Raw genomic sequence first — 23,525 nt, 5'->3', positions numbered from 1 at the left:
AAGGTATTGCCCCCCCCCCGGCCTATCAGCTTCATTTGCATAGAGTGGCTGAAAAAGGAGTCGACAAGAGCAGGGGCAGGTGATACTGACCGACAGACACCGGGGGAAAGGAGGAGACCCAAGAGCTAACACACTGACACAACAACGCTCCATGCTATTCCACGGGCTCTGAGCACACACCCACACCCGCTCGTACACACACACACCCACACACACACACACACACACCTGTTGCTGCTGAGTATTCTGGCTCATACCAAGAAGGATCTCAGCCAGGGTAACAGCGCAATTAAAAAACCACCTCCAACTCCTCGGTGGGATTTCAGAAGTCAATTGGCTTTGACTCCCACCCTGAAAAAAAAAATGCATTTTAAAGTACAAAAGGGAGTGAGCTGAGCCAGCGATAACCCAGCCGCACAGACAGAGAGAGATAAGGAGAGGATCATCTGACATCTTCATCAGTTAACAGGTAAACTGAACCTTTGCTCTCGCTCTTGTCTTGTGTCTTTATGTGTTTAATAGCAGTGTTGTTGTGATGCGGGTCATTTAGTAGGAACAGGTGATCTGATTTCTATACAGGGTTCAATTTCACTGCAGCTTTAAAAACAATACTGCAAAAATGTGTTTTAACAGCATAATTATCAGTTTTTAACTTACTTGCGCACAATAAGAACTCCTCAAGATACTCCTCAACAAAGCCAAACTCAAGAACTTTTGGACGCATCTTTAATATAGGAGCTATTTCCTTTACCGCACCTTATTTCCTTAACCTTTAATCAGTTTGCACAGCAGTTGTGAATGTAACAGTGAAAACAGCACACACTGCAGTGGAAAGGGGTTTTGGGTTATCCATATCTGTCATAGATGCATTATGCCTTGCTTTCCTCATTGTGTCCATTTTTGCGAACCTGCTAAACTGTCTGCAGTACAGTGTCCCATCTCAAATGGCAGGGGGATCGAGTTACATTTACTTTTCAGAAACAGGTAGGGCGGCAATACGTGCGACAGTTGAGCTAAACATACAACCGGTGACCTCAAAATACACTCAGCTGAGCCTGACATGGAAACCACGGGGCTGGAGGCTTTCAGTTTCAAAAAAGGGCCAAGACAATTTACCATGAAAAACAATGTGTCTGGATTGAATAATATACAAATCAAGTCTCGTGAGGGAAAAATGGGTCAGTTGGACAGAGCATGTGCTACTGATAGTGCTGAGTTGAGGGAGGGGGGGTCATATAGATAGGGAAGGCCGGGAGTGGAGAAGTTCAAACTATCTACCGAAGCAGAATGATATACTATACAGAGGAAAATAAAGGGACGTCCGCTATGTTTTTGGGGTAAACAAAGAGTTAATATTTGACTAGACCTCTCTCCAACTCCGGACAGTTCTAGCACTACTTTTCTAAGAGGTTAGGACGAGATTGAGGCTTCATTGTGTCTTTCGCATCTGGCTTTGAGGAGCGCTAAAGTGCTGCTAGTGTGTGTTCGGAGGCATCTTTTGTTGTGTAAATAGGCAGTTGAAAGTGTGGCTTTGAATTTGGCATTGGGCCGTCACCTCCAGGAGTAGAGGGTGTGAAACTAGATGAGCTACCAGATTCTGGTCTGTTTATGCCTCAGAAAAGTAACTCTTTACTGCAATAACAAAAACGTCTGTCTAAACAAGTCATTAATATAGATAAAAGGATTAGGGCCAGTTTTGAGATAAATCTCAGAATTCTGAGAATAAAGTCAGAATTTAAAATCAGACTTTAAACTCAGTATTCTGACTTTATTCTCAGAACTCACATTTTTCACATGTGGTCCTAATCCTCTCCACATTAACTCTCATATTCAGACTTAATATCTTATTTTTCTGAAAACAAGGCAGTTTTGAGTCATGACAATTAGTGAAACAAGTTGATTTGCAATGGTCTCACCCCAGTAGCAGATGTTTTTTACTAATTCTAAGGAGAGTCCTATTGTAAGGCTCAACACCAGATGAAATGGGTTGATAACATGGATATTTTTGCAGTGCTGGAGCACGATGTAGGAAGCCACATCTTTGCATTTGCAAATAAGACCGGCAGGCATTTAGATAGGACTGGAGCATGTACTCAGTTGTTCAGACTGTGCGAGTGAAATGAAGCCAGTCGATTCAAAACAGAAAAACCTTCGCTGAGACAGAAGCTGAATGTCTCACCAAATTACAAGCTATTTAGGTCTTCTGAGAACACCATGAAACATCCTCTGATGTTCAGGAACAATATTCCCTCTAAGCTGATAGTTTGGTGATCTATGTCTACTAATTAATCAAATAATATGTTGTTAGTTATTGAAATGTAGTTATTTGAGGCAGGGACTTTGCCGTAACCAAGGGTTTAGTGAGTTGACATTCCTGATCAAAATCCTGCTAGGTCCAGTTTTTCCAACAGTCCTCAACGCCCACAGTGTTTGCTGAAAATGACAGTTAAACTGTTGCAGGAGTAAGTGGAGGTTAGCAGTGGAACTCAGTACGCCCCAAGGCTACCACCTCCTACCCCCACTGCTACTTTCACCTCATTGACTTTTGACAATGTAAGATTGTATTGTTGTCCAGTGCACAGTTGGTTGCTATTTACTTAGAGCGAATACTGGAGGAAACCCAGCCTGGGGCTTTGGAGAACTGCTTCTCCACTTCAGGACCTTGAGCTTGATCTCTATGACCCAGGAATGATCTAAAAAGTATTGATTAGCATACAATCTGGGCCTTAGGTAGGGAGAAATGAATGGCTATGAATGAATATTTAATCGCTACCTGACTATGCACTGAATCTGCCAACAGTCAAAACATAAATAACAAATGATAATGGTAAGGAAGGCAATAACAGTAGAGAGAGAACATTTCCTGCTTTTCCTGCAGCATGTCTACGAAAAATTATTTTAACAAAAGCATTTCATTGTATTGGAAAGCACTATTGAATTGAAGTGAATTGAATGCTCCTTTATTATAATATTGCTGGTATTATTCCTGATATTTATTGATTTTTGCTGGATTGTCACAAGTCATCTGTTAAAGCTGCACTAGGCAACTTTGCATTATGGCGACCCCAAGTGGCGGTGAGAGGCAACTGCATGAATTTTTGCATGAAAGTTTGAAGGACTTCATTACCCAGAAGTCACGTGTTTGACTTAAACGTCTTCTGCTTAGTGGCTGGTAGGGATGGAGGTGAAGAGGTTCAGCTATCATTTATGAGTCTAGCTTTCTCTGGATGGAGTGTCCAGTTACTGCCAATGTCCATACCCAACACCAAAATTTAATTTGGTCAAATGGGGCGGATCTACAAGGACTCAATTAGTGGGGATGGGAATATGTGATTTAGACTGATAAGACAGGTATATTTTCATAAAAATCATGCCTAGTGATGTCTATCTCATTCGAAACTATACATACAGTAGGTTTCTCTCCTGTCATGCTAATAAAGCGTATTTGAATAGAATTGAGAGAGACAGAGGGAGAGAGAGAGAGAGAGAGAGAGAGAGAGAGAGAGAGAGATGGCGGTGCAGGAATGCCATGGGTAGATGGAGCGATGACAGAGAGAACAAGCAGGTACTTTGTCTAGCTGGGAGTGCTGGGGCAGGAGTGGCCCTGAGGGCACAGAGAGGGGAACACCTGCGATCTGACCATCCCTCATACACACACCCACACCCACACAATAGCCTTCACATTAGAGACCTTTAATCCCCCAAATTAAACACCAGCAGTCTGGCAATTATCATATAATATTGCTGATGTCCTGAAAAAAGTTGTGTCAAAAATCGTAATGGCCTACAGTATGAACATCCTATTGTACACTGCCATCCACCAGCAGTTGTGAGTCTTAATGTCTGTTGTAGTTGCCAATAGTGGTAAATAAAAAGGAGGAGGGTACACTCTCCAGTTGGTGATCATCATAAGGTGAACAACCATTAAAATCAACTGTTTTTCCTTAAAATGCCCTATCCTCATGTAACTTCCATTAGTTTGATACTACTTACTGTACTATGAATTTACATCATATAGATTTATGTCAGCCTGAAAAGGTGCGTCAACTGAGTTGAGGTGGATTTGCCCTCCACTACACTCCTAATAGTGGCCCAAAACCCAGTTTCTTAGCTCATGTACAGTTATAGTGCTGTCATGTTGACGTCTGGCTGACTTTGTGGTCAGAACACACAGTCTGAAGGGCAGCCTCACTGACGTCTGTGAAAAGTAACCTTAACAAAGCGGCCTGTGTCTATTGCTACTACTGTCCCAGATTGGGCCACGCAACGCACCAGAAATCTTTCAACAGCTGGTGGAGGCAAGAAGTGCCCAAGGACTTACTGTACCAGCTGGGGTTCATGGTGGCATGCAAGAGCTGCCTGCATTTACATGTGAAACTATATTCAAGATGCTGAAGTATTCCATTTGAGCTAGCGCATGTAAACACCATATCCCATTTACAGTAACCTGGATAAGGTATTTGGGATATTCTGATACTATTTGGGGAAACTGACGCATGTTAACATGACATCCTGTTCACCGCTGGTTTTCGTAGTCAAAAGCAAAAGCAAAATCAGTTTTGCATAGCTAGTTGTTGTTAGCATCACGCTTCTAGAGATAAAGATGGCACTCCTAGCAACTATCTCCTCACGCTGTCTCTTTAGGATAGCTAATAGTGGCAGAAAATGTAAGTTATTTGTCAAAAGGGCCAAGAAAACCCCAAAAGTTGGCAGTGGGACTAATGTCTTTCATTGTAGATGTAACTAGCTCATTGCTAGCTAAACCATTGGCGGGAAAACACAGAAATGGTGTTTTTGGTAGGTACATTGATACAGGGATTTTTGAGGGCAGGTTATTATAAGCAGCCTATCTTGAATAAGACCTTAGGATCTGAGGCAGTATCTGGAGTATACTGTGTGCAGCCAATGTGAATGCTAGCCTGTCAGCACTGTAGTGTCCAAAATCTATGGACTTGCTGTATATGTATCAAAGACAAATAGGAATGCTAGTTATAACCTGCGTACTGTGGTGATAACAGCGCTATCTGCAACAAAAGGCTTAGTAAGTAGTATGACGCTATGGAGGCTTCAGAAACTGCATGTCATCATAGTCGGTGGTGACAAAAACCAGCTAAGGATCTTGCGGACCACAAGGCTTGCACTGTGATTGACTCAATGTCCAGGTCATGAGCGACCAGAGAAGCCTGCTGTCGTCACAGTCCAGGTTTCTAATGGCTCATTCATTAGCGCCGGGCTCACTGGGAAAATCAACTTATCCAATTAGCACTGAGGAACGAACAGTTACGACCACGAAGCGTAATGGACGATGCCTCTGGGCTTCGTTGCTTGTTCGGACCAGGCATTGCAGTCCGTACTGTACCAACAGGGGCTCATATCCTGTTCCAGCAGAGGTTTATGGTTTTGATAATTTACAGTGGAGTTAGGGTAATGGTTATGGCTTGTTTTTCTGGCTCAGGGCCCCGAGTCCTCATTAAAATGTAGTTGCATTTCATCTTCAGCATGATCTTACAGTAAGATCAGCTTTTATATTGCATTTCCACCTGATTTATCAAAATGAGTACAACTGAATAAACCTGCGTACGCACCTTCCATATACTGTATAAATAACAAGGCAAGTATAAAAAACTTCAGTTCTCCACTCCATAAATCAACGCAGGCTTTTTTCTGTTTTACAATGTGGAACACAACACACAAGGCACAGTGGGCTTTTTAGTAGAATACGTCTATACCCTCCCACCTCTTTTGGAAGTGCATACATCAAGAAGAGCTGGGAGCTGCTGGAGAGCAGAGAACTTACATCAATTTTCAAGGTTAATAAATTACCCCGACATTCCACCTGCAACGGGGTGTGTATGATTGTATGACATCAATCTTCCATGTTAAGACTTAGAGGAAGTGGTGGAAAGGGTGACTGGAAGTTTGGCAGTTTCAATCCCCTCTGAATCACCTTTGGGAGGGGAAAATAAATGGATAACACCCTCCCCCTCTTTCAACAACCACCATCCAGGTGCTCTTCCGCAAGGTACTTAACCCCCAATTTGCCCAGTGGAGCTGCTTGGTGGCCAAAGTTAGAAGATTGTGGTTGTAGTCATTTGGACTCCTGAGATGTTTTTTTTTTTATATCAGGGGGTCCATGTCTGCATTCTCGTCACAGCATGTCATTCAACTCGTACTCACAATTGTAGTTGTTGCTATTGCTTCGCTCAATCCCCAGGAAATTTGACTGCGATACCATTGGACGCTCAGCTCGCTTGACCCATTTTGAAATACACCCCTGAATGAATTACTCATTGACAGACTGAAATCCTGTTAACTTTGTAATATTATGTGTGCTCTGTGTGACGGTAAAAATAGTGCGGGCAAAGTTCAGCAATACAACAATGAGCCAGGAATGTGAACTGGGCTGCGTGAAATGTGAACTGATGGACGGAAATCCTGTTAACTTGTTGGGATTATGGTCGCGCATGACTGAAAAAAAAAAAATGGTTTGCATTCATTTGCGATTGGTTTACACCGTTTCCATGAGACAAGCGGCCAGATACCATCTGAAATATGAAAACTAATCTCCATCTCCATTCATTCTCTTTTAAGATAATCCGCAAATCTGGGACGAGGAGAAAGGGGAAGAAAAGGCAAAGGAGGGAGAGTCCAAAGGCAGAGGGACAAAGGAGCGGGGACTCGGCTTATATTTTTTGTGAAGATGGAACAGACTCCTCAGGTGTGGCACATGCAGGTTCCCCCCCGGGAGGTGGCGGTGGAGCTGGGAAAGAAAGTGTCGGTCAGCAGCCAGCCGGAGTGCTCCATCTGCTACAACACCTACGACAATGTCTTCAAGACGCCCAAGCTGCTGGAGTGCACCCACACCTTCTGCCTGGAGTGCCTCTCCCGCCTCATGGCTGTCTCGGTGGCCGACCAGGACGGCGACAGCGACGGTGGCGGCGGCAGGCTCTCTTGCCCCTTCTGCCGCCACCCCACCACTCTGCCTGAGGAAGGTCCCCCGGCCCTGGCCACCAGCCGCGAGGTCCTCTGCAAGCTGCCCAGCCACCAGCAGCAGGAGGAGCCCGTGTGGCTGGAGGGGGAGAAGCTGTGCTACAAAAGCCCCGGGCACGAGGCGGGCCCAGGCGCCTCTGGGAGCCCCGCGGCCCTGTGCATCTGCATCGACATCGGGGCGAGCAAGCCGGGCGAGGCCCCGGTCCAGACCAGGCCCCGGACCTTGGGCCTGTACGACCGGCTGACGGACTGGAAGAGGCTGATGCTCTTCATCGTGCTCATGGCGCTGCTGGTGGTCATCGTGCTGTGGCCACTGCAGTGCATCGTCACCACGGGCAACATGCGCTGTATGCCGCGCAACCCGGGCAACATCATAGGCACCAGCACCACTTTCGCCCCATCCACCCGGCCAGCCCATTCCCCACTTTAAACTTCCACAGCCACCGGACTTCACTGCAACTGTACAAAAACACTGTATATGATTCATTAGTAATATTTGACATTGTGAAATTGCTGTGCGTAATTGCCATCTATGCCTCACCAGTAACAGAACCACAGCTGTAAAGCATTATGTTTATCTATGAAGCTGCAATTCATCCATCTCAACTCCGACACTCGTTCACTCCTCCTCAGAGGTACAACAGCCGCGAAATGACTCAAATAGTTCGGAGACGGACAGGAGCATGTACACTCTCACTCCGATGGACAGAAACAGACGGCTCATTACAAAGCACCCCAGCTGCTCATACAGGCCTGCAAAGATTATGTGTAGCATACACAAAAGCAGGAGAGGAATTGCACACGAACTGTCGATTTTTCCTTCACATCATATTCTGTTCACAGGGTGACAAAACATATTTAAGAGACGCCAAATTCTTGCACTTTAATCAACATCTGTCGTTTGAAATTGTAGAACTGTACAGTTTGTGCCACATATAAATATGTGGGTGGAATATGTTGTAATATTCAGACACGTGTCATAGTATCAGATCTGTAAGGCCATTGACCGACAACATGAAGGGCGTGACAGTGAGACAGTCAGTTTTGATTGAGACATGCTGTCCCATCTGAGGACATTTATTGACGACAAACAGTCATCACTGTCATTGTCTCCGAGCCAAATACTAAAGTCTCACATGCTGACGTTTATAGACAAAATGTCAAACTTTGCTTTGCCAAGTCTTTGGAAATATCTGCTGTACAAAGAACAACCACTTTAGTCGCAATTGTACTGTCATTTTCAGTTTATATTACTGAAAAAAGGTCCGTCGCAAAAGAAAATCAATGTTAACCCATATGTCCCAACTGGAAATTACAAGTGTATATATTGTACATTTGATTTGAGTGTTTTGATATGTATTTGTTTACAGAATTAATAATAAAAACAAAAAGAAGAAGTGGGGTATTAGCTGGGATCATCTGTCGAGGACAACATTCGTTCATCATAGTCTCAGCTCTCCTCAACAAAGACAGTTGATTCATTCACTGACCGCTGTTCATCATTTCCTGCAAGGCGTCCATCTGAATCGTGAACTTTTAACGAGCCTATTTGCACAAAGACTGTAAAAGCCGAGCCTTCCTCCTTCTTGACGGGAAAGTCGCCTGCCTTTGCGTTTATTCCTGGAGAAGGTGTGGAAGATAAAGGAAAGGTTTCGCCATGGGATTTTTTTTCCGCATAGCTAAATTGTGACACGAGGTCGATAAGACGGTCGTTATATGACCTCACATTCGATTACGCTATTCATTTGGGTGTAGCCATAATAAAAGTGCAATTTCCTGATCATTCGCGTGCCCTTGAACATGAATAACTGGTTAACCTATAACAGATACAAAACAAGCTTAGTGTGCTCTGGAAGCCTTCCCTAGATAAATAAAAGATAAAAAAGGAAGAAATCAAAATACATTAACAATAAATATGGAATGTAAAATAGTAGAATAATAGTTTCTAGTTAATATGGTTTTGCTTAAGGGCATTTTATGTTGAGGTGAAGCTTATTATGAAGGTGTTGGGCTATTATCATGTCATCCCTCCTCTCCACTACTGTCCAATAAAGCAGAGTAAACACACCATTTCCTCATGGGTGTGTTGGGAAACCCAAGAAGAGCTCCATGTCACTGAATGCCAAGAACTTTTATGCAACAGTTTCGGGAAGCGGTTCATGTATCAAAATGTTCAAAAATAACTAACGCAGTGATTTAAACTCATAATTACCTCCGCCAAGGAGGTTATGTTTTCGGTGCCGTTTGTTTGTTTGTCTGTTTGTTTGTCTGTTAGCAGGATTACAGAAAAACTACTGGCCCGATTTTCATGAAACTTCGTGGAAGGGTGTAGCATGGGCCAAGGAAGAACCCATTAAATTTTGGAGCGGATCCGGATCCGACTCACGAACAAGCAATAATAGCACGAACCTTGGCGGAGGTCTGCGCTCTCCGAGTGCCCTTCTAGTTCTTGTTGTTTTTCCTCTGCCGTATTTCCCCTTCTCGCAAGTCAGTGAAAGACCAATTCAAAGGGCCACTTCAAATATTTCTAACATGAAATGGTCTGTCATTATTGGTAAAGTGGTTTTATTTTGAATGCGTTTCCTGCTATCCTTTTCATTATTTAGATGCTTAAACCGGTATTCATTGAGCAAAATTCTCCGCCATGATTGCATCTTTCATGATGCAATTCATTCAATGAATCACTTCAAGAAACAACCTGGAGTGGATATGAACATGAAGGGGAGCCAGAATGGGGTCCAACACAAACACAGCTACATAACACACTGCTCTCTACTATAGGAAACGCACCGTAAGGGAAAATAATCCAGGGAATGGAAAAGTCACATCTGTTATTCACAGCCACAAAACAAGCACAGTTCATATGTCATTGTATATAGTTCATTCATAGATTTTTATTAAACTATTTGATATTAAACCATTTTGACGCCATTCCTGGCAGTCATTGCATCAGCAGTTGTAGCCTAGACAGAACAAGGCGTTTTGGGCAGAGCCAGTGCAAGAAGAAGAGAGGGGAACAGTCTCCATTGGACATGGGAGCAATCAGTACACCACTACTCAAAATCAGGCGTATCGCAAACCAACAGAGGAACAAGGAATACAAATAAAAAGATATCAACATCATATTCAAGTAAATTGAAGAGGACAAGCAGAGAGAAAAATACGTGATATTATTACTGTATACCTCCATGTTCACTGGTTTAACTTAGATCCTGAATTTAGTTATCAATGGTGTAATAACACCAGAAATAATAATAACAAAAATGACAATAATAATTTCTGACACAATACAAAATGCATGGATGGATAAAACAATTACAAATGTACAGTTTGAAACATCTCAGCAAAATGAAAAGAAAAAAACTGATGGCAAATTTCTAGTGCACTACCAAAATACTTCCATAGCCAATGGACATCCGGACAGCCTGAGGCCAATGCTTCAGCAGTTTCAAACAGACTTTCAAGTATTGATGTTTCACCATATCATAATTTTTTTTTGACCCACAGAGGCAAAGTGAAATACAATAAAAATCAAAATCACCATCTACAGCGCAACGCAATTCAGAAATACAGAAACGAAACCACAAAAGTCGTGTCTCACTCGTCGAACAGGACAGGGGGTCAGTTTTCGGATGGGGGGGGGGGGGGGGGGGGGGGGGGGGTCGAGGGAAGACAGTGGGATCCTTTTACAAAACATCTTCAAATTGAATCAACACAAGGTATTTCTAACAAAGGCCTTCAGTGACACAGGGTATCAATGTCATAAAATAGAGCTTTTATACAAATATCAACTAACAATTCATACTAAGCTGTCTGAGAAGTGCTCTCTGATGGCAGCCGCAACAGCTGAAATCAGATCTTGACATTTGGGATGAGACGATGACGAGCAATGGAGTTCTCCAAGGCCTCCTCCTGAAAAGGACTACGCACTCCTCCTTAACCTTTGGAGGAGAAAGCCCATCCTCTCCTACAACACTTTTGAGTATTACATTTCGCTACATTTTCAATCTCAATAAGTAATAAGCTTTGCATCAGAACCTGGCCCAATTATGAGTGATGAGTGAAAGAAACAAGGTAAGGAAAAGTCATCAGATCCAAACCCATGGCCTCGGCCTGGTTAGATCTACCGTTCTGAAATCTATTTGAGTATGTTGGTGAAGAAAAGAGGAATGGTCTGCACAGAAACTACTAGTCACATGTCTTTAAATTGTTGTTGATTCATACTTTACTTTAATTAAAGAACCTACTTCAAACTCTTGCATCCTCTTTCCATTACATGGGAAAGATCATTACTCCAAGTACATTTTAAACAAACTGCTTTTTCATTTTCGGAAGCACTTTTGTACGCTTGTAATGTTACTTCCACTCAAAATGTCACCAAAGCAACAGCGCCTCTATTTGAGCGTGATATTTTGGTAGTCTTTCCACTGATCCTGGATGCTAAGACTAGCTAGCAATCTGTCTGTCAGATACCGCAGAAGGCTCGTTGCTTTGCAGCCCCGCCGCCTTCCTTATCACATCGCCGCTGACGTCATCTTACTCACCCGCTATCATCAAGCCTGGATTACGGCCATCTTGTAAATTACTTTTTGGAGACAAATCTATTCTTTAATCTCAGGCAGATGGCCATCTGGCCCCGGCGCTGGTTGCCGCACTGGGCTTGGCCGCCGCCGTACAACAAGCGTCCCGCCCCCTCGTCCCCCTGTCAGACCCGCCGATTAATGAGGACAGCCGGTCAAACAGCGCCGAGCGGAGGGGGTCAGCCAATGACCGCACGGCCCGTTCAGGAATCCTCTGCACCCATTTGCTATCAAATGTTGACCTCAAGCTACTATTTTTATCTGACTGAAAATAGTCATTAGTGCTGGGGATGCTGGTAAGTCAATTGTGCTTTTAAACATAAATATTCCTTCAACCAGGGGCAATACCTCTCCTTTATAAATATAAAAAAAAGAAAACTCAAGAACATCCTATGTTACACCGTCACACTACCAACAAAAGAACACCAAGAACCAAAGAACAGAAATTGATTAAAAGGACAGACATTAAAAATAAAGAAATAGGCCATTTTCAGGGATGAGTTTGCACTGAAAGTGGGACCAGCTGACAGACAGGGCCGACTTGTATGTCCCATTAACCACAAGAAATAAGCAAAAATGGCCTCCGAATGTGTTACTCTTTGCTAAAAACTCTAGCTAAGCTTGTGTCATTCAAAGTAGAACAGAAAAGCTGATCTGCATTTGCATCGGCACAGGAGACGAAAGTGGGACAGCCGACAAACATTTCTTAAAATCTTCAAAATCGGACACATCTTCAAAGAAAACAGTCCACTTTTATGCCCCGAAATGACTAAATCTTGACAAGAACAAGCGAGGTCTTTGCTTGTCCTCTCAGTGCCACAGCGTACCGTAGCGGGTTACATAACGGCCTTCGCCATCACTCAGTGGCCGCATTAATAATCACCACAGCTGGAGAGATAGAACATAGCAAAAAAAGAAAAACGTCTTTGGTTCAAGTTCAGATGACAGCCTGCGAAGACAAGAGGAAGAGAGATAGCAAGTAGAGTGATTTCTGGCAATGACCGGAGAAACGGCTTAGCTTCGACCTCGTCGGGTCCCGCGCGGCTCCGCTCTGTTCAGGGCGAGGCGGACTCCACTGTTAACATCTGTCACGCCAAGGATAAACTGTTTGTTTCTCGTGTCGACTCAGCCTTCTGGGCTATGGAAAGAAGACGAGTGTATGATGGAGAGCGCGACGAGGGTTGAAGAGCTGTAACAGCGGGATGGGGCGGCTAGGTTACAGACACATCCTTTGACAAGGCACTTTCATTGGTTAAGAGAGGGAGAGGCTTTGGAAATTGGAGCGCAGAGGATGTGTGTGTGTATGTGTGTGTATGTGTGTGTGTGTGTGGAGAGACAGGGGATGACAAGGGCCCCTGAACAAGAGCTATGCACTGTACAACCCTTCTCTCCACGCGGGGTGAGGTTGGGCTCTGGACAGAGAGATCCAGCGGGACAGCAGCAGGAGAGGGGTCAGCGCTGCCACCTTCACCCCAGGCAAGGTCCACCGTTTTGAGGCGCGCGGTCAGAGCACCACAGCACCCCGCCTGCCCCTACGGATCTTCAGCCGCTGACGAGGCAGCACTGAAACTGAAGCAAACACAAACAGACAGGCAGACAATTGGAGTTAATTACCAGCCGTCACTTTTAATCACGCACTCATGGATCCAAAGTCATTCGTAATATCAAGCAAAAAGCAGTGTTTACGCATCATATACTCAGCTAGTGTTACACCTGCCAGGTTTTCTGTACTGAGAGATAGAGAGCACACAGGGGTGCGTGCATATGCGCGTTTTAATTATTTTAAGGTTGAAAACAAAAAAAACAAGGCAGAAAATATAAATTCTGGCATATTTTCGACATTTTTTACATTTTCTTTGACTACCAAAACAGCATTTTATCTGGGAAATTTGGTAATGTACGATTTCCATTTACATTCCAAACACTACTATAATGACTTCCTCTTAGTAAATACTGAAGCAATTCATAACTGATGAGTCAATGTAATGTATGGGCTCCAACTACCTTAGGTTAACTGTCACCTATCAATGAGGAATGAACCAATACAGGTGACCAATACTAGTGATTATCATTGCCAAAGTTGACTACCTCTAGCTAATTAATTAATTGTTTACTTGTGGGAATGATTTTTCAGCTGAGTCAGCTGAATTTTAAGCCATTCATTTGCTATAGCTATATTGTAAACATGAACTGTTCCTGTTATGAGACTCTGCTCTTGTCTCCAGGTTCCTGGGTGGCTAAACATGCCACCCTGGACACTCCTGTTTTTCAAAACAGATTTCAAGACAGAACTTGATATACTACTTGCAGTAATATTTTTCTTTTTTGAGTTTTTCACCTCATAGGCGGGTAAACGGGTAAGTTTCATGAGGCTTTTTGAACAGTGCCATTTTGCAGGGTGAGCTGCCTCAGGCCAGCCAGAGATAGCTAGAAAAATACCCAATGTTGGGCAATTTTGCCTTGGAAAGCGTAAACTTTGTGGCTCAGAAGGCCACATGTGGCCTTCTGGTGGCCTGGGATGAAATCCCACCAGAGATCCTGCATCAAGTGAAGTAAGGAGAAAAAAAAAGATGAGTACTTAAAAACAAAACAAGTACCCACCAAAATGACAACCTGTACTATCTCATACTTCAGGTTTCAAATATATCTAAAATAAAAACAAAAAATGACTTCCAGCCACACGAACCACAATGACATGCAGAATAACAAAAAAACTCCCAACAAAAAAAGAAAAATGACCTCCAACCAAAATTACATCTAAAAAGGTTCCAACCCAAAAAATGACATCTAGCCATACCAACCAAAATGACAGTTCTAAAAAATAAGACATCCAAAATAAAAAAAGTTCTGACCAAGAAAATCCAAACTGAAAGGCCCAGTCAAAATGAGAGGTACCTGCTATTTGAAGGTTGGATTGGATTTATTTGAAAGTTAAAATAAATACATGCACATTTTGCTCCAGATGAAGCCCAGCACATACATTTAAATAACAATCGAGGATAAAAACACAGTAAAGTCAACGACTTCATTCCACTGTGGTCCTCTTAAGAACAATGCATACATTACATAACAATACATATATTAGAGAAAAAAACACCTGTATACAAATGCAGATTATCGCACCAGTTTTTCCAAAAAATATTTTTTTACTGACGATTTGAACTGTTGTTTTGATTCTGTGGTTTTTATTGACGCTGGTAGACCATTCCAAGTAACAGCTCCAGAGTAAGCAAAAGTGCTTTTTCCTATCAATGTCCTAAAACTATGGGTTATCACATCAGTGTCACTGGCTCTGGTCCTATAATTATGGGAGTCACTGACTCGTGTGAAGTAGCCTCTAAAATAATTGGACGCAGTGTCAAAAATGACCCTGTGAACCAGACTCAACTTCGACATGGCCACTCTATCCTCTACAGTGAGCCATCTAAGCTCTTTAAAATGTTGGGCCGTCAGGTGCCACTCTGATAAGCTTGTTCTGGGTTCAAAATGAAGTAGGGGGTTTTACTTTGAAAGTTATGACAAAAGTCCAGTTTTTTATTCTGGCTGGTTGACAGTGGTTGTGGCTGCCTGTGCCTCCACATCCATCAGGACGGGTCATGAGACGCACAAGTGCACAAAATCTGAATCTATTCTAGATCTATTCTAGAAAGTACTGTAATTTGAAATGAGAAAACTGCTTTCAAAAATATCTAGATACTAATTACAACTCAAATCCAAATGACAAAATATGCAAAATTAAATGGGTTTCTCTAACACATTTTAATTTAAAAAAATACCGCACATCTCGGACTTGCGCGTCTGACCCAAAACCAAAACCATGACTCATTCACTGTCTAGGGAGAGAGATGGGGCCGCTGGGTTCGCTTTGGAGTTAGATCTTATCTCGCTGCAATATTAATCATAGCATGAAAGAGAACTGTGCTTGATTATAATTTTTGGTGAGCCGACGCCCACCCTCTCAAATTTAAACTTTCTGCTCCTGGCTCCCCTGTAATTCGAAACTTGAAAATAAGTGAGAATTACCCTTATTCATATACCAGGAAAATTAATTTGACTTGCTCGAAGAAACTGAAACTTCTGTCTTGCGTCAGTGGAACAGACAAAACTGCTACTTGGCTGCTGAGAATGAGTTCAGATTTTTCTAAGAAGAGGGTTTTTACTGTGTGTGTGTAAAGTGAATGAAATGGAATGGCCTGGTTCATAGCTCTATGCCACCAACAAAGAGTACATTTTAGATGCTCTAAAAGATTTGCTCACGCCTGCACCAGAAAAATGCCAAATCACAAGAGGGACATTTTTATTATATGAAAGTGACTGAATGAATTCTCAACTGGGAGAAGCGAGCTTTGTGATATAAAGAGACTGCGGGACTCACAGAGAGGCAGACAGAGAGATGCAGAGGTCCACAGTGACGACTTTACCTCCTGGTGTTACTGCTAAAAGACGGCGTCGGGCTTTTAATGTTTATGTTCTCGTACACACTGGACGAATCGTCGTTTGTCATCCTGCGCCAACACACAGAGAAAGAAACTGTCATTCACTGAATAACATAATAAAATTTTACAATATGGTTTGAAATACTGTCCAGAGTGTGTGTTACTTACACAGAAGAGGAGCGCGAGGATGCCATGTTGGGTTTGGACCTTGAGTTGGTCATCGGGGGATATTTGATATTGGAGTACTCCCTCTCTTTGGTCTTATTCCTCTGCAAAGTGACCACAAGATATTCAGTTTAGAGGGCAAGCCCTTCTGTAAAGCTCAGACCAATAGCGCTATGTCTAAGACTGGGAGTTAAAATAAACTAAAGCCTCACATAAATGCTTTGAGGCCGATAAAGACACACAGTCTGTACTACAGGTTGTCCGAAAAGTCTGTATCGCTGTGAGTGTACCTGCTCCTCCTCCAGTCTCTTCTGCGCTGTGTCTATGTACTGCTGGACAGCCATGTAGATGAACTTATACTGCGCCTCTGTCTGCACCATGCCCGACCGCTGCTGCCGTACCCTCTGGATGGTCTTAGGGATGTCGATGTCGCAATCTAATCCTGGGAGACACACACACACACACACACACACACACACACACACACACACACACACACACACACACACACACACACACACACACACGGGGTCAAAGGGCAGAACTTCTTTAGCACAGCCACAGTACAATGATTTCAAATCTGCAACATTCTAATGTAAATAAAGTCTCCTAGTCTCCTACCTTGGCGGTTAATGATGTCAATGAGGATGTCGATGACGATAATGGTGCCTGTCCTCCCGATGCCTGCACTGTAGGGACGAAACAGTGAAAAGTCAAACTATATATATATAGTTAGTAGGGCTGCCCCCTAATAGTCGACCAAACGTTAGTCGATGAGAAGAGTCTTAGTCGACCAAGTTTTCATTGGTCAGTTAGTCGCAGGGAAACACCCCCCCCCCCCCAAAAAAAAAAAACCCCTCAAACTCCATTCGGGAGCTGCGCCTTGTCGTTAAAAAGTTATTAGACCAGGGTTGCACTTGGCGGGTGTATTGCTGGGGACCCAAGGACGTGCAGTGTCGGATTTGGTGCAATTTGGACACGCGACACGTTCAATATTTATAAACTTTGAATAAACGCTAAATAAAAGCTCTGTGCAGCAGCGGGGCTCAAAGCAAGTGACTGATAGCCTACGCCTATTGTGTGTTTTTTTTGGGTGAACCACAGTGTATTTCACCGGTGTTTCTGACCGATAGAAGCCGCGACTTGGGTGTGTTTAAAAAAAATAAATAAAATGTAAATAATTAAATTAATATCATAAACGTGCAACGACTAGTCGACTAATGGCTTGAACTAACGACTACTAGTCGACTAGGAAAATCTTTGGTCGGGGGCAGCCCTAATAGTTAGTGCACTTAAAGAAGTGAGGCCTGCATGTCAGGTGAAAACCTTGTGGCTCCAAAAACAGAGAAACAGCCTTGTTTTTGTTTTTTTTAGCATTTTTGCGTTGATCCAATGGGTTTTGTAATCCTTCAGTTGAAGCTAAAACATGAGAATCTCCAAGAACACAAAGTTATGAGTTACAAGGTTTTCACTTGCCAACAGTAATAAAGGGATACACTGAAACGGATACAGGTATCAAATACTGGACCGATACAAAGCTTTTAAGAATTCATAGGTGTTGGAGAATTCCAACCCTTTGCTGCAAAGTGACTTGAATTTCTTCTCAAGTCACATATAAAAGGATTAGAAATAATGTTGGAACCTCAGTAAAAGCTATGCTATTTAGTCAAGATGTAAAATGTAATACTCAGAATACGTTTAAGGAGTGAAAAAGTGGTATCAGTGAACCCCTGATGATAAAACTACTATTTAAACATCTGTCAGTCTGATGGGAATGATTTGCTGAAGAACTATACCATCAGTGTGAATGCATACCTTTCTTACAGTAGTTGTAGTGGGTTAAGTCGAAGTACTGTGCTGAAGTAGTGACAATCCTCATGTTTAAATTAATAGCCTTTGTTAAACCCTCCTGTTTTGTTCAAATAGAAATAAAGTTTACTTACTAAATTGACTAATACAGACTAATGTAAATAAAACACGTGGAGTCATAGTTTATTGGCTAAAGCAGAGCTCTATTTAGAAATTACTCAAAGTAATAAACTCATAAAACTCAAAGCAGGACAAGCAAACATATGTAATGTCTAGCTGTCTTTCACTGTGTGTGTGCGTGTGTGTGTGTGAGTGTGTATGTGAATGTACAAGGCACTGGTCACTTAACGCACACAAAAGACTGTGTATGTGTGTGCGGCTTGACGATTGTGATTGGATTATTCAAATTTTGCCTCCTTGCCTTTTGCTGGAGAAAAAAATAACATTCCCCATAACATTGTGGCGCTATTAACCTTCTCATTTTCTCTGATGGATCAAATTCATACACTTCCACATATTCAGTCTTGGAGCAACCACAGTCTTCTACAAGAGATCACAAGCCCGCTTCTCCCACCTCTAGTCTACCCAGGTGTTAAACCCCGTCCTTCCCTCCTGGTCGTACCTGCAGTGGACGACGATGGGTCCGGTGTCTGGAATGGCGCTCTGGGTGCGGTTGACCTGCTCCAGGAAGCTGAGGACGCCGCCGGGCTCGTTGGGCACGCCGTGGTCTGGCCAGCTCAGGTACTGGTAGTGCCAGATGTACCTCACATGCTCCCTCTAGAGGGAAAACACAGAATCAGAATCACCTTAATTCCTTTTTGACTGAAGTGACCATTTGGAAAGGTATTTAACATCCATTGTCTCTTTGTCATGTAACCCTGATGAAGGCTTTCTGCCGCAATGTGTCGGTTTTTATGTACCAATAAAAACAACTTTTTAGAACATCCATCCATCCAAGTGTAGCCGAGTTTGTTCTTCCTTTATATTCGACGGCAAATAAGAAATCTTACTTTGCCTTTCATCTGTATTCAGTGCATTTTTGTCCATAAAAGTATGAGATTAGGACAGAACTAAATGTTAAGCTGACATTTTCTTGTTTCAATGATAAAGTGCCTTTTAAAAGCCATTTGTCTGCTTTCGTCAAAGTCTCTTACATTCAAGAAAATCCATCACCCTCTTTACTTTGTATGCGAATGTGCAGAAACCCAGTTAGAAGCCTAGTCATGCCCCGTTTGGTCTGTCACTTCTAGAGAATGACAGTCACCTTAACTCTGTGTGAGGCGAGGAAACAAGTATCATGGGTGATTTTCTTCTTTTCAAAGTTTCTTTGGGGTTTAATTCACCTCAGCACAAATGTTAAGGTGATGGGTGTTTGCCAGAGCCGTCACTTGGGGGCGCTCTTTGGAGAGAACAGTGAAGGGTCAGGCTTGAACCAGACTTCAACTTCTCTAGTTTTTATTGCCTTAAGGCGTGAAATGAAATGCAAACACTTACTGCTGTTATCAAAGCAAAAGCTGCTTATTAATTGAAGGGTGTGCACACTCCTAACCAACTAGTTTTCCATTTCAGTTTTTACCTCGACTTTGCTGGTTACTACATCCATTCATTTCAGGCCTCAATGCAAGAAAATGTGAAAGCGTGTGTGGACTTTTGATATCTACTCTTCTTCCCTTCATTCAGATCCATGCAATCACCTTCCACAAGCACAACCACATGCTCCAGGATTGTGTGTGTGTACGTGTGTGTGTGTGAGGGGGTTGGATAATCTGCCCCCGGGTCACTAGGTCAGCTCTGATTGAGTACACGGCTTTCCCTACCCGGTCAAGACGGGTCACCTCCAGCTCCCTCAGGATGTAGTCCTGCGCCGGCCGCTCCTCCACGTTCCTCACCTGCACCTTCCCAAACTCCTTGGTGGCGTTGAGGTCCGGCCAGTAGCGGACACACTTGTTCTGATTCGGAGGAGGAGGAGGACAGGAGGCAGAGAGAGAGAGAGAGAGAGAAGAGAGAGAGAGGGGAGGGAGGGAGGGCGGCGGGTATTAGACAATCTAAAGAACCAGCTCATCTCAAGCAGCTTTCCAATCAGCTTAACTGTCATACTATCCTTGTCAGCCGTCCCTCTCCGCCCCCCCACCCCCCGCCGTCATCCCTACTACGAGCGTCCACCCCTCGCTCTTACAATCAGCTAATGCCATCAAGCATACTCGCATCCTAAAATGCTGGTTATGTGGTGTAAAAGTCAGGAACAAAATGGTTGACATGCTGTTTAGTGTTAGAGCGATGTCGGTTTTTGAAATTTGACTATTTTCATGCCAAAAAATGACACAGATTCAGTGTTTCCCCCATAATTACATTCTTGTCAGAGCATAAAAGCCTCTGAAACAGCATTTAGACCATCATGGGACACTAAAACTCTCCACTGAAACCCACACTGATGAAATTGTTTTATGTGGGTTAGCAGCTCCTTTAAGGCAGGCTGAGGCAGGTTCCTTTGCAGGTTTTACAGACTGAGACTGGGGGAAACATCCATAATGGAGGTGGACAACACTGACAGGCCGATATCCGATTTTAATAGAAGGCCAATATTGTCCTAATGTATTGGTAAACTGATACATCAGTCCTTCCCTAATGCTGTTGTTCATGATACTGTATGTGCTCTCACTGGTTAACCATGCATCCTCCTGTAGCTCTGAGGCTAAACACACACACAAGCTCTGGTTTCATACTGTAGAGTCATCGTATTTTTGTCGTTTGGTAAAGCACTCTGTTAACTTTTTAGTGTTAAATTTGTTTGACTTGACTAGTGTAGTGGATATTTTACATTCTACATTTTGGGCATTTAGCTCATGCTCTCTTACAATGAGTCCAACAGTGGAATACGCTTCAATTCCTAGATCTCCATCATTACAAGCAACCAATAGTAAGGGGTGCAAAGGAGTGTATTCCTGAGACGGTAGAGAGAAAGAGTGCCAGGGCCCTAGATATTTATATTTATATCTATATGTCAACAGCTCACCCGTCCTCGCTCCACCTCCTTGGTGGTCATGACGATGACGTGCGTATTCTCCTGATACACCATCTTCCAGAAGTCATTGACAGTATTCTGTAGGCACCCCTGGGTGGCGATGAACACTTTGCCCTCGTCCACGTGGCGCCCCTCTTCGTGCATACTCTGCAGAGCACAGAGGACAATGCATTGAACTTGATTGACGTTGAGGCCATAGTTTCATTATCTGGCTTACTTCTATATTGGGACAAAGTAACACTGGACTACCTGAGGTTAGAATTAGACAAAGATAAAGGAAATATGAGTGGTTTCATGCCTGGGTGTAAATGTATGCCTCCCCCAAAAAGACACCTACTCTTATAAAATTATAGCGGGCTTGAAGGTGAAGCACAATTATGGTTTACTATAAAGATATGAGCCATCTTAAGACCTTTTCTTACATAACAGCAACGTTTTTAAGGATGAATCATCTGTGTTTTTGAAATATTGACTGATGAGTTTCAGGTATCCCAAAAAAACCTTCACATGGGGCTTCTACATTAAAATGAAAGTTTAATCCAACAACTATAAGCATTTGCTGAATGTTGTCTATTAAGTCAATTGTTCTATAATGTGTTGTTGACTAGTGGCCATGTTTAACGTTGGGCAGAACTCACTCTGATGTAGTTGGCGTTAATGTAGTCAGAGCCAGGAACGTCTGGATCTGCTTCCCTGATTTCAACACGAGTGGTGTCAACTGAAAACACACACAGTCAAATTGTCATATATGCACAACAAAATGTCTACAATGTGATGAGAGACCACAATTTTGTCATTTTCTGATTGGAGGTGAGCTATCGGAGCAACATCTAACTGCTGTGCTGCGGCCTCTGCGCGCTCCGTTACTCTATTTGTGTCATTCTTTCCACAGGAAGCTGGAGAGACAGGAAGCGGCAGGTTGCTGCATGACTCACAGGGGAGGATATTCTTGTATCTGTTTTTGCTCTTGTTCTCCGGCCGCTGGCCCTCTTTCCTGGGATACAGCAGTTTGCACTCCTGCTGCTGGAGAACCTGATGGAGGAAGAGAAGAAGAAGGAGCAAAATGAGAAAAAAAAGAAGAAAAACACTATCAAACAAAGCAATAGCCACTATAATGCCGCTGTTGATCTGACAAATCACTGAGGTAACTGACTGGAACCAGCCATAACTCTGTTCAGATCATAACTGTCAGCTCTAATTGGATCCAGATTAATGCTGTGTGTATGTGGAATGTAATGAGCCTCATCTACATTAGGGGTCACCGTGGAGCATGTGTACACATAAGCTACCTTTAGGGCTCTTATGCAAACTACATGGCACTTCTCAGTTTAGTCAATATTTTCCACCTTTCCTTTGTAACAATCCACCAATGTGTCACCCAGAGTGTTTTTCTCGGCCGGGTGGAAAAGCCTCCGAAACTGCATTAGGAGTCATGTGTCACAAAAACTCCACTGAAACCAATACTGCTGAAAAAGCCTCCGAAACAGCATTTGAACCGCGTGTCACTAAAACGCTCTGTTTAAATCAATGCTAATGAACTTCTCTTAGGCGGGGTGGAGGCTCAGTGTGCCTGTGTGACCCTCTGACTATTCAATGACAGGGAAAACACTGACCCAACTGTCTCTGGAGGTTTAACATTGAATTCGGTCTTTTAGGATTTAGGAGATGAGCCGCGTCCACGCAGCGAGGGTTTAATACCGAAACTGCATGCGTCAGTATTCAGACCGGAGACTTAGCTTTGGTATTAACCGCTCCCGAGGCGTGGGGGGGTTCCCCTAAAATACAGCCATGTCCCAAGACATTCTTTATTCAGAGATCTGCTCTTGAGAGGTGGCGCATGTCAAGCGAACGCAGCATCCATCTCTACTTCTTTAATGTTTAATAACTCTAATCTGAAATGAGCTGCCTGCCGTGGATAAGAACCCAATTTGTTTGATTCATGATAGGCTAATTAGAATCTTGGTGGAATTAATTTCCAAATGACCCACATGCTGTAGCCTGCTAATCTATAAGACAAGATAAAAGACTATATTTTATGTATATTATATTGATCCTAGGTCAAACTCTACACTGGGTTAAATAGCCTATGTCTATTCATGTCCAAGAAACTCATTTCAACAAATTATTACCATCCCAAAAATGATAGTAGGGTAACCAGAACATGATCACTGACTATGTAATCTGGTAGAAATAACTAAATAAAAATTATTAATCTCAATGTAGACTATTTGGCTGTCTGCATGAAATGATGATGTCGCAATGTTTCATTGACATCAAGCTGTTATTAGGCCATAGCCTAATTCTCTACATTAACATAATGGAAGTGGTTGAAATGTCAAACCCTGTCAAGCCAAGCAGACCAATAGATCAGCTTAGGTCTACATCATTTATCAAAAGTCCCAGTAGCATTAAATATGAATATGTTGAATTTCCCTTGGTAGGCTCAAAACAACACAAAAACAAACCTAGCCTATTACAAGATGAAATAGACTACCATCCTAGATAAATAAAGTTATGAAGGGA

General features: G+C 43.0%; 2 protein-coding genes across 5 annotated transcripts in view; one reads left to right on the top strand and one right to left on the bottom strand.

Annotated features, from left to right (window-relative positions):
• Window positions 1-380: 380 nt before the first annotated feature.
• rnf223 (ring finger protein 223) lies at window positions 381-7,420 on the top strand. Its single transcript, XM_071917965.1, has 2 exons — window positions 381-469; window positions 6,592-7,420. Exon 2 carries the CDS (start codon window positions 6,701-6,703, stop codon window positions 7,418-7,420), a length of 720 nt encoding a protein of 239 aa, XP_071774066.1. The 5' UTR covers window positions 381-469; window positions 6,592-6,700.
• Window positions 7,421-13,088: 5,668 nt separating this feature from the next.
• The window catches only part of ptpn11b (protein tyrosine phosphatase non-receptor type 11b), a 37,350-nt gene continuing 26,913 nt past the window's right edge, over window positions 13,089-23,525 (bottom strand). For 2 of the 4 annotated variants that reach the window (XM_071917972.2, XM_071917973.2), the window contains exons 7-16: window positions 21,938-22,034; window positions 21,641-21,720; window positions 20,994-21,149; window positions 19,798-19,929; window positions 18,603-18,757; window positions 16,793-16,860; window positions 16,462-16,613; window positions 16,175-16,275; window positions 15,946-16,075; window positions 13,089-13,139 (exon numbers count right to left, since the gene is read on the bottom strand). In XM_071917972.2, the coding sequence (XP_071774073.1) occupies window positions 15,988-16,075; window positions 16,175-16,275; window positions 16,462-16,613; window positions 16,793-16,860; window positions 18,603-18,757; window positions 19,798-19,929; window positions 20,994-21,149; window positions 21,641-21,720; window positions 21,938-22,034 (1,029 nt within the window). In that variant the 3' untranslated portion in view covers window positions 13,089-13,139; window positions 15,946-15,987. The remainder of the gene's footprint in view (window positions 13,140-15,945; window positions 16,076-16,174; window positions 16,276-16,461; window positions 16,614-16,792; window positions 16,861-18,602; window positions 18,758-19,797; window positions 19,930-20,993; window positions 21,150-21,640; window positions 21,721-21,937; window positions 22,035-23,525) is intronic. The other 2 variants (XM_071917969.2, XM_071917970.2) reach the window with 1 other exon arrangement.

Source organism: Centroberyx gerrardi, chromosome 14, assembly GCF_048128805.1.
Source record: "Centroberyx gerrardi isolate f3 chromosome 14, fCenGer3.hap1.cur.20231027, whole genome shotgun sequence".
Lineage (NCBI taxonomy): Eukaryota > Metazoa > Chordata > Actinopteri > Beryciformes > Berycidae > Centroberyx > Centroberyx gerrardi.
This window is presented reverse-complemented; position numbering and strand designations above follow the sequence as displayed.